The sequence below is a fragment of the Callionymus lyra genome, chromosome 4 (genome assembly GCF_982586985.1).
Source record: "Callionymus lyra chromosome 4, fCalLyr1.hap1.1, whole genome shotgun sequence".
In the NCBI taxonomy this organism is placed as follows: Eukaryota; Metazoa; Chordata; class Actinopteri; order Syngnathiformes; family Callionymidae; genus Callionymus; species Callionymus lyra.
The window spans coordinates 4,283,819-4,295,803 of NC_141821.1; the positions used below are offsets into that span (position 1 = coordinate 4,283,819).

At 37.5% G+C, this 11,985-nt stretch overlaps 1 protein-coding gene across 1 annotated transcript; it reads left to right on the forward strand.

Annotated features, from left to right (window-relative positions):
• Window positions 1-1,571: 1,571 nt before the first annotated feature.
• On the forward strand, window positions 1,572-9,320 carry znf16l (zinc finger protein 16 like). The gene is made up of 3 exons (XM_087788475.1): window positions 1,572-2,322; window positions 4,181-4,369; window positions 7,904-9,320. The coding sequence occupies exons 1-3, from the start codon at window positions 1,635-1,637 to the stop codon at window positions 8,578-8,580; spliced, it is 1,554 nt and encodes a 517-aa protein (XP_087644601.1). The 5' UTR covers window positions 1,572-1,634; the 3' UTR covers window positions 8,581-9,320.
• The last annotated feature ends 2,665 nt before the right edge of the window (window positions 9,321-11,985 follow it).

Below are 11,985 nucleotides of genomic sequence, written 5' to 3' on the forward strand. Positions count from 1 at the left end.
CGATCCAAAAAGTTTCTGATCTTATTAAGATGTTTCTCCAGCAAAATGTCAAACTTGCAGAAGCAAAAAGGATGAGACGATTCATTAAAAGTGGATAAAAATAAAAAACAAAAGAACCAACAAATACACAGAAGTTTTTTTATTTAAGAAAATATTAAAAGAAGACCCATTTTAAATATATATATGTTGTGCTTTGGCGTAAAGTTAAGGGTTCAAATGAGAAAATTAATGGAAAATTGAATTTTAATCAAAATGAAAGAACAAACACATGAAATTAATCTTCAAAAATGCACTAAAGTTTTTTTTTAAATAAGACGTTTTTCAAATTGTTTATACAATAAACAATAATACAGTAATACAAATGAAAAAATATATATATATTTGGTGTGGTTTAAGGGTTAGGGTTAGAAGATGAATGAAAAATGGAATTCAAATAAAAATGAAAGAACCAACAAGTACACAGAAGTTTTTTTTCTAATATAATGAAATGTTTTCAAAAATAAATATTTATTTTAGGGGTTCGGGTCAGATTAGGGCTGGAATGAGAAAAGCGTTGGAAAATCGAAATAAAATAAATAAAAGTATCAAATGAAATAAATAAAAAATACAAGGACTTTTTTTTTTAAATTAAAACAACATGTCTTCGAAAATGGCAGATAAATAAAAAATATAAAAGTTTTGGGGTCTCTGTGTGTTGTCTCTGGGTCAAGGTGACCCGAATGCCCAGAGACAACGCAAGGGTAAAGGTAAGGGTCAGTTTATTTTTATCAAGGTCTAGAAACTTCGTAAAATATACCTTCTTTTTAAATCCACTGACCTCGATTGTTTTAATAATAATAATCATTATTGATTGATCGATAATTATCTCTATGGTTCAAATATTTAGTTATTATGCTTGTATCACAGATCATAAAAATAACACTAACTATTCTTTATAGTGTAATACTATTCTGGCATCTAAAGGGAGATTATTATAATTGCACGAATGCTCCTACCCAGGTGCAACACTAATAGACTCAAGGACTCATTCATTCCTCGGGCTATTAAATTGTACAATTCTGAGTTCTGGGGCAGGAGTGGAGTGAGAGTATCATGATCTTCTGTTCTATGTTAATCTTTGTATCCTTTGTCTTTGTTGTTTTCTTTGATCTATGTTCTTTATCTTTATCTTTAGACTTAGATTGTATAATTGTGTTCTTTCTCTTTATTTCTCTTTTTCTTATTTTATTTTGATTTTTTATAAAAAAAATTGCTGTATGTATTGGCTATTGGAAAAAAACAATTTCCAAGATGGAAGGAGGGATCAATAAAGTTTTACCTTACCTAACCTTAATTAATTATATATTATAAATACACTTTATAATAAGAACCTTTTTATTTTTACGTCTTTCATGTTCTTTGATGAGATTTCATATTAAACGATACATCCTGCGTGTACTTTCAAAATAAAACACGGCTCTGCCAAGCACGTTCAGAATGTTCACGTTCAATGAGGGATATATCTTACTTTGAAGGGTTTGCACATCCGGTGTCTTTGACGCGAGCTTGACGCTCCAGCCAGCCATGAACCGTTAGCGTGTAGCCACAAGCTAACGCAACTCTTGAGGAACCTTCATCTTCTCGGACGTTCCTCCATGAGTCGCAGAAGAAACCACAGTTTCTCGGACCCGAACTTGTCCCCGGAGCTCCACGGCGGCTTCATGGAGTCCGGCGGCTCGCTGGCGCGACTCGACGGGGATTTCCTGGAAGCGGAGTCCGACGAGGAGCTGCTGTGCTCGGTGAGCGACATCACGGAGCACCTGGGCAGGAACATCACGGTGGTCCTGCAGACCGCCCTGTCCGAGATCCGCAAGATGGTCAGCATTCGGATCCGCGTCCTGAAGATGGAGCTGCGCGAGAAGAACGACGAGATCTCGGCGCTGAAGGCGAGGCTGACCTCGGCTCACAGGGATGCGAAGGAAGCCGCCATGGATCCGCCAGAGGCTGCCTTCAGGAAGCCCAGCAGCACGGACCCCCGGCGGGCCAAGACCGCCAGCGTGCCGGCCGTGAAGAAGGAGAACATCGACGCCATCTGCGACTACCTGATGAAGGACAAGAACTCGCGGGGCGGACCGGAGCCGGACGGGGAGAACGGGGAGCGGGAGGCGCGACCCGAAGCCGACCCTCTGGGTCTGTGGCCGGACGGGGGTCTGGCCGGAGCCGGGCCTCCAGCCGCGGACTCCGAGTCCAGCACGGACGACATCTTCAGCATGATCCCGTCCAGCAGCAAGAGGATGTACGAGTACGACTGGATGCCGATGGAGTACTCCGCCGACCTGAAAGGTAAAGGTCAGAGGTCACGAGGGTGACAAGAGCGTCATGGTAGAATTAAGATGTGGGTTTTAGAGAGATAGTTGATCCAACATCTACTCATCCTGTCTTCTCTGAGTTAAAGAAGTCCATGTTTACTTATAACAGTCATGAAGCTTCTATTTCTGAGTCTAACACCAAGATACATACAAATACTTTCTTACTATCTTGTGTATCGTCAAGTATCTGTCCTTACGATACACATACAGGGTCAACAATACCATATATAGTGATACTGTAGTAACAAGTATATATGTGTATTATTGTCCAGTACTTGACTCTGGTGTTGTGATAGTGTAGTAACAAGTATATATGTGTAGCATTGTCCAGTACTTGACTCTGGTGTTGTGATAGTTTAGTAACAAGTATATATGTGTAGTATTGACCAGTACTTGACTCTGGTGTTGTGATAGTGTAGTAACAAGTATATATGTGTAGTATTGTCCAGTACTTGACTCTGGTGTTGTGATAGTTTAGTAACAAGTATATATGTGTAGTATTGACCAGTACTTGACTCTGGTGTTGTGATAGTGTAGTAACAAGTATATATGTGTAGTATTGTCCAGTACTTGACTCTGGTGTTGTGATAGTGAAGTAACAAGTATATATGTGTAGTATTGACCAGTACTTGACTCTGGTGTTGTGATAGTGTAGTAACAAGTATATATGTGTAGTATTGTCCAGTACTTGACTCTGGTGTTGTGATAGTGTAGTAACAAGTATATATGTGTAGTATTGTCCAGTACTTGACTCTGGTGTTGTGATAGTGTAGTAACAAGTATATATGTGTAGTATTGTCCAGTACTTGACTCTGGTGTTGTGATAGTGTAGTAACAAGTATATATGTGTAGTATTGTCCAGTACTTGACTCTGGCGTTGTAGTATTTACAGACCACATGACTCTTGATGAAGTCATAACTGCTTTCATTTGTTTTCAAACCAAAATATGTCCAAACATCAGCTTTAAAAGCTGCTGGAGTCACTGTATCCTCTCGTCCTCAGTCATCGCCAGGCTCTCAAGATAATTCATTGTTACTTTAGCTGCGGAGGACGTAACGACTGCTGCCATCTAGCGCCTGGAGGTTTAATTGCGACACTAAAATGAACACAGCGTAAATATTTAGTAGTTAATTGTAAACAAAGTACTATAGAATCATTTTATTTTATACACAATTTATCAAACTATAAACCATGGAAAAATATAGTAATGCATCAAATATGATTTGCAAGTCAAAAATGAAAAATATAAAAAAACGATACTGTGCTGTCGAAACATCAATACAGGGTCGTGGAAAAGCTTATCGTAATATACTGTATCGCTATATCAACATTTTCGATTACGCTAATTAAGTTGTAACTGCTTTCATCGATACAGTGCTGTGGAAATATCAATGGTCGCAATATCGTAATATCAATATTATATTACGATATTAAGTTGTTACTGCTTTCATTTGTTTCGAAAAACAAAAAAATATGTCCAAACATCAGCTTTAAAAGCTGCTGGAGTCACTGTATCCTCTCGTCCTCAGTCATCGCCAGGCTTTCACAGGATTTAAATGTTGCTTTAGTTGCGGAGGATGTAATAAGTGCTGCCATCTAGCGGCCGGAAGTTTAACTACAACTTAAACATGAACAAAGACTAAAGTATTTGCATGTTTTTGTAAGTTGATAAAAAATATGTTTTTCTTTAATTTAAACCATGAAAAAACTACAGTAAAGCATTCAGTCATCGCTGGGATCCCGCGTTATTTCATTGTTCTTTATTGAGTTAACTTTGAACTTTGACCCTTTAATAAAACCAAATGTGTTTTTGTTCGTCGTGTTTCTTCAGAGCGTGAAACCAAGACGGAAAACACGGACGAGGACGAAGGCGAACACGACGTGTCGCTGAAGAGGGAGGAAGACGCTCTGGACGAGACCTCGCTGTCACAGGTGCACACGCCGGACTTCATGGACCCGCAGAGTTCCCCGGGCGAGGGAGGCAGTCCTGCACCGGCTCACCCCGAGAGACCCGAGACCGGTGAGAACCACAGATCTGGAGATCCTTCAGACGCATGTGTAGACGGTCGGGTCGTCGACGGATCAAAACAAATCTCACATTCGCTCTAAAAGAATCGCGATGAAGAAGTTTATGTATTAATGACTCAAACTTTTGTTCCGGGCCAGGGGCCCCCAACCCTGTCTACTGTGGGCTTTAAAGTCATGGACTGACCTTCATTTAAAAACTTTTTTTTCCCACTAGTTTACAGGTTTATTTTTTGAGTAAACTTGACTGAACGTCACAGTCTGACGTTACTTCAGAGAAGAAACCAACACACGACACCTTTAACACTAATAATCAATGGAACAGAAATCATATGAAGCTACAGTGTTTGGTTTCAAAGTGAAATGTGTGTTTAATTTATACTTTAATGTGAATTCTGTCAATGTCAGGAGAAAAAGCTGTTCTTTGTATATTAATATAAAAACAATTGAAGCGACTTCTTCAAGAAATTGATGCATTTTTCATCACATATGAATAAAAGTACAACAATAACGTATCGTGATTTAAATAAACTCTATTAAATAGTTTTAATTAGTTAATCACTGTCTCATTAATCTCATAGATTAACACGTTACCTTATTATTATTTAACAATTTACGTCACTTCCACCTTTTAAAATGACACAATATAAAATAAAATATATGGTTTTGTTCTCAAACTGAACCCAACTCGTGACCTGGAGTGTGCTTTGGCAAGAATCTGTTGATGCGATAAGTATCGCGATACATACTGATACTGTAGGAACCAGGATATATTTGTCTAAACCCTAAAGCAGGGGTCCCCAACATTTATTCCCACCACGAACCGGTTTAATGTCAGCGGACCGGTTCAGTCCAAACACCTCCTACATGATAACAACACAAGCTAACGTCTCTTCAAAAGCTTTTTTATGAGTAAAAAAACATACAAAACATTCAATATAAATGTGAAATATGTTGTAGAAAGTGTCCTTCAATCGCACAATTTAAGTTATTTTCACTCATCAAAACGTTTTTTTTAAAGCGCAGGAAGTGTCAGCGACGACTGGCGGATAGATACAAAAATGATATGACGAGCGTTAAACCGTTTATTGTATCTTCAATGTGATAAAAATACACCTGAACCCACTGAGAACTCTGTTACAACTTTATTTACAGCGTACTCGTAACATCACGCCAGAAACATAACAGAGACTGTCGGCTTTATCAAGCTCTCTGGTCGCTATGGTAACGTGTAATAGTACCTTCAAAATAAAACAAGACAGGTAAAATACCGATAAAACGAGAATAAAGTGCATGTTTTACTCACCATAACACGCTAACATGTCACGTGACCAGGATGCCAGAAGAGAATCCGGTAACTTTTCAAAATAAAAAGCGAACCGGATAATTGAAAAAATAAGAGATTATGCAAATGTTTTATACTTTCTCTGTGGTCCAGTACCTAAGGACCCAGTGGGTCGGGGACCCCGGTCCTATAGCTTTAAGAGCTACCGGAGTCGACTGTATCTTCTCATCCTCAGTCATTCTTCTGGCCGCGGAATCTAAAAAAGTGAATTAATTATTATTATTTTTATGCTGTATTGAAATAGAAACGTAAAAGAACTCTGATAAAAATAAAATTAGACTTTTAAAAGATTGATACTCTTGGACTGAGCTACTGAAAGATGGATGGATAGATAGATACATACATGGATGGATGGATGCATAGATGGATGGATGGATAGATAGATACATGAATGGATGGATGCATAGATGGATGGATGGATGGATGGATAGATGCATAGATGGATGGATGGATAGATGGATGGATGGATGGATGGATGGATAGATAGATACATAGATGGATGCATAGATGCATAGATGGATGGATGGATGGATGGATAGATGCATAGATGGATGGATGGATGCATAGATGGATGGATGCATAGATGCATAGATGGATGGATGGATAGATGCATAAATGGATGGATGGATGCATAGATGGATGGATAGATGCATAGATGGATGGATGGATGCATAGATGGATGCATAGATGCATAGATGGATGGATGGATGGATGGATGCATAGATGCATAGATGGATGGATGGATGCATAAATGGATACATGGATGGATGGATGGATGGATGCATAGATGCATAGATGGATGGATGGATGCATAGATGCATAGATGGATGGATGGATGCATAAATGGATACATGGATGGATGCATAGATGGATGGATGGATGCATAGATGGATGGATGGATAGATAGATTCATGGATGGATGCATAGATGCATAGATGGATGGATGGATGCATAGATGGATGGATGGATGGATAGATAGATTGATAGATTCATGGATGGATGCATAGATGCATAGATGGATGGATGGATGCATAAATGGATACATGGATGGATGGATGGATGGATGGATGGATAGATGCATAGATAGATGGATGGATGGATGCATAGATGGATGGATGGATAGATAGATTCATGGATGGATGGATGGATGGATGGATGGATGGATGGATGGATGGATGGATAGATGGATGGATGGATGGATGGATAATACAATTTCAGTATAAATTGTGAGAAACCTTGAAGGATTTTACTATAAAATAGTGCATAAATAAACATTTGTCAATTTTAAAGTATTTTTTCTTAATTAATAAAAGTAATATTAACACAGTTAAAAAACGAGTCTATCCTTCATCTAAGTGTAAAGTGTTGAATTATAAACGTGTGTAAATGCAAGAAAAGCGCAGGAATAACTTTTCTCAACTGGACATCAACACTCACAGGAAACCATATCCTGTTTTACATCATCACCTCATCCTGTCTCGTTTTTTTGTTGTTTTTAAGTATTTATTTTATTGGGTATTTGTTTGATAAAATGATTAATAATGAATATAAATACAGTCTTGATCAGTGGCCTCTGGTGAAAAATATTTTAGATGAGGCTCTTTTCCATTTTTCCTCCTAAACTATATATTACATGTAAAAATCAACACATTAGTAGTAAGTAAAGGTTATTTGTTTCGCTGCTATATAATCGCTTTAAGGTAATGATGAAAAATAATGTTTATTATGTTCCTTGTTTCATTCCAAATGAAATATATTTGAATTATACTCTTATATACATCATACAGAATAAACTTAATTATTAAAAAACTAAAAAACAACCTGTCGTCTGCACCAGAACAATAGAGATACTTTTTACCAAATTATCACAAACGCACACAAACATACTGCAAATATACTAAATATATATTTAAAAAACTAGTATTACTAAACTAATTTACTAACAAAAAAAAATTAAAACGTAAATACAAATACAAAAGAAAATAGTTGATTGATTTATTTATGAAAAAACTTAAAAAATATTTAAATATCGGAATCAGTCAATCAATTTTTACATTTAAAATAATGTTACGTACATGTTTTAAAATATAATATCCTGGAATCACATGATCTAATTCCTACCTCACTCCTCTCGACGCACAACTGACACAAACCGCTGACTAACATTCGTTGTTGACGTTCCAGGGCCGACGTTTCCCAGCCACACCTACATCTGTTCACTGTGTGGAACCTTCTGTCCGGACGCCTTGTTCCTGGAGGAACATGTAAGACTGATACACAGCGAAGCGGCCGCTCTTCAGGCGCTCAAATCCAGCGCCGGAGCCGCGTCCAACCCGGGGGACGGCGGCGGCGGGGACCCCGATCGGACGGAGGAGCCCGGCGCGGCGATGGGGGTCTCTCAGGACGGGACCCCCTTCAAGAAGGTCATCAAACTGGACAGCGGGTACCAGTGCGGGGAGTGCGGGCGCCACTTCAACTACCTCGGCAACCTGCGCCAGCACCAGCGCATCCACACGGGCGAGAAGCCGTTCACCTGCCCGGACTGTGGCGAGCGCTTCCGTCACGCCGCCCGCCTAAAGAGCCACCGGCTGGTCCACAGCGGCGACCAGAGCCCCTTCCCCTGCCCGCAGTGCGGGAAGGGCTTCTCGGTCCTGTCGGGCCTCAAGAGACACCAGCGGGTGCACACGGGCGAGAGCCCCTACGCCTGCCCTCAGTGCGGGCGCCGCTTCAAGGAGCTGGGCAACCTGTACACCCACCAGAGGATCCACAGCGGGGCCACGCCGTACTGCTGCCAGCAGTGCGGGCGCAGGTTCCGCCATCTGGGGACGTACAAGAGCCACCGCTGCATGCCCACAGAGTGACCCCTCGACCTGTCAATCACGGCCCCGCGGGGTCGTCCAACGACGCGTCCGGAGCCGAGGCGTGGCGTTTCAAACGCACTCGGAGTCGGAGTTTGACTTTTGAACGACGAGTCAAAAACACTGCTTTTATCTTTAAGATGTTTTTCTTAGTCACTCCCAACACAATGACAGCAAACGACTCACAATATAAACTTCATCCTCAGAAGTCATTCGACCACATGATAAACGATCGTCCACTGTGACCTCAGCTTCTTCCACTGATGCTCGTGTTCAGTCGACCTCTTAACCAGGTCGCGACGCAGAAAATCAAAACTAACTTTAGGAAAACATGTTTTCAATTTAAAATCACTTCCTGGTTTCTGAACTTTATCACGGTAAATCTTTTATCCGTTTCATCCAATAAAAGAAGCACATGACGGGTTTTTAAAGGTTATTACAGTCCACTAACACATGACTAAACATTGTAACGACATCTTAAAACCAACTTAGTTAAAAAAAAAAAAAGAAGTTAATCTGAATCACGCCCTCTACAGACGAGTTTGGTTACTGCGCACAGGGTGTGGTGAAGCCTAGTGGACGGTCTTTGTAACTGCAGTGGGGTTCCTCTTGTTTAGAACATGCCGTGGATTATTATGGGATTCATAACTGGTGTATTCTACTGTTACATACTATGTAATGACATTTGATATGTTTGCTTGTACGACGACGAGACGTGTTGCATTAAAACCAGTGAAAACCTCTGCTTGGAGAAACAACCTCTGTCTTCACTCGTCGCACCTGTGGCACCACATGACCTCTACTCAACTATGTTTAACTAGAATCCAACAATTTTCAACTATAATCCAACAATGTTTAACTATAATCCAACAATTTTCAACTATAATCCAACAATTTTCGACTATAATCAAACAATTTTCAACTATAATCAAACAATTTCAACTATAATCCAACAATTTTCAACTATAATCAAACAATTTTCGACTATAATCAAACAATTTCAACAATAATTAAACAATTTTCAACTATAATCAAACAATTTTAAGTATAATCCAACAATTTTCAACTATAATCAAACAATTTCAACTAAAATCCAACAATTTTCAACTATAATCAAACAATTTTCAACTATAATCCAACAATTTTCAACTATAATCCAACAATTTCAACTATAATCAAACAATTTCAACAATAATTAAACAATTTTCAACTAGAAACAAACAATTTCAACAATAATTAAACCATTTTCAACTATAATCAAACAATTTCAACTATAATCAAACAATTTCAACAATAATCAAACAATTTCAACAATAATTAAACAATTTTCAACTATAATCCAACAATTTTCAACTATAATCCAACAATTTTCAACTATAATCAAACAATTTCAACAATAATTAAACAATTTTCAACAATAATCAAACAATTTCAACAATAATTAAACAATTTTCAACTATAATCATACAATTTCAACTATAATCAAACAATTTCAACTATAATCCAACAATTTTCAACTATAATCAAACAATTTTCAACTATAATCAAACAATTTCAACTATAATCAAACAATTTTCAACTATAATCAAACAATTTTCAACTATAATCCAACAATTTTCAACTATAATCAAACAATTTCAACTATAATCAAACAATTTCAACAATAATTAAACAATTTTCAACTAGAAACAAACAATTTCAACAATAATTAAACCATTTTCAACTATAATCAAACAATTTCAACTATAATCAAACAATTTCAACAATAATTAAACAATTTTCAACTATAATCCAACAATTTTCAACTATAATCAAACAATTTCAACAATAATTAAACAATTTTCAACTATAATCAAACAATTTCAACAATAATTAAACAATTTTCAACTATAATCATACAATTTCAACTATAATCAAACAATTTCAACTATAATCCAACAATTTTCAACTATAATCAAACAATTTTCAACTATAATCAAACAATTTTCAACTATAATCAAACAATTTCAACTATAATCAAACAATTTTCAACTATAATCAAACAATTTTCAACTATAATCAAACAATTTTCAACTGATCAAACCATTTTAAACCAGTAAAAACATCTTCTCCGAGTTACAACGTCTGTCTTCACTCGTCGCACTTGTGCCATATTATGGGATGCCGTGATGATATATAGAAATAATATCAATCAAATATGTATCAAAATACATTTGAATGGATGTAAATGATAAGTGAATAAGGTAGTACACACAGAAATGTGTATTTAAATTAGGAAATTACAATTGATTTATATTGTTTATTGTTAACAAGTCTTTTACTAACAGTATCTCCTCACGTAAATGTATTTTCTAATGTAAAACTAGTAAAGAATGAAACGATGATAAATATGAAGGTCAGCCGAACAGTTAAACCAAGTGAGAACAAAGTTGTCGTCACTATGACAACAAAGAGCATTTTCATCAGGAATACAATCCCTTTTACTTTAAGTACATCCTGTCTCCAGAACACAGAACAATATAATACCTTTTTTTTACTGTTGTTTTATTGTTCTTTTTTCTCAGCAGATTCTTTTACTACCTTAAGGATGGATGGATGATACAAACTATGTCATATCAATAGACATTAACAAGTATTATGTATTATAATTTAACCTCCTTCAAGCGAGTAAATCAATAGTTATTATCAAACTAGTATTACTGTTATTAGTAGTATGTTTTCTATTATATAGCTCGTGTGTATAGAGTCGTTGGATACTTTTGACCGCTAGGTGGCAGTGTTCTCCTGCTGTTCTTTGAGGATCACGTAGACATAATAATAAAAGTTTCAAGAGTAAATAGTTCATATAAACGTCACTCATTTTCTCCTCAGCCTCATGTCGACTAAAGTTGGGATTATTTTCAGAGTAATATGTTCCTTTTAGAGCTAAAGACAAACATGTTTGTCAAACATTTTTCCTGTTGGTCTTCAGAGATCAAGAGACGTTAACATGTATATAGTGAGAGTAGACACGCACATGCACGCGCACACGCACGCGCACGCGCACGCGCACACGCAAGGTGATGATCCAGAAGAACACCTCTCTGTGGAGGAACATGCTGCTGCAGGATGTGAGTGTGATGGGATGTAGGAGGTGTGGACGTATATTTTTAGAAGATGATTTACAGCAGAGAAGCTCCTGAAGTCAGACCAGCATCGGCTCTGCTCTGAGTGTCTGTGTGATGACGGAGCTTCAAGTGATACGTGAAGCTTCACCTCGAGTCACTTCTTTCTTCTGAAGGTGTTTCAGGAGCAGCTTCTTATTTATTTGTATCAACGTTTTCATTTATACCTGTTTGTCCATCTGTCCATTCATTATTATATGTCTCTTTTTAAGTTTAATATCATTTTACACTTGAATACTACACG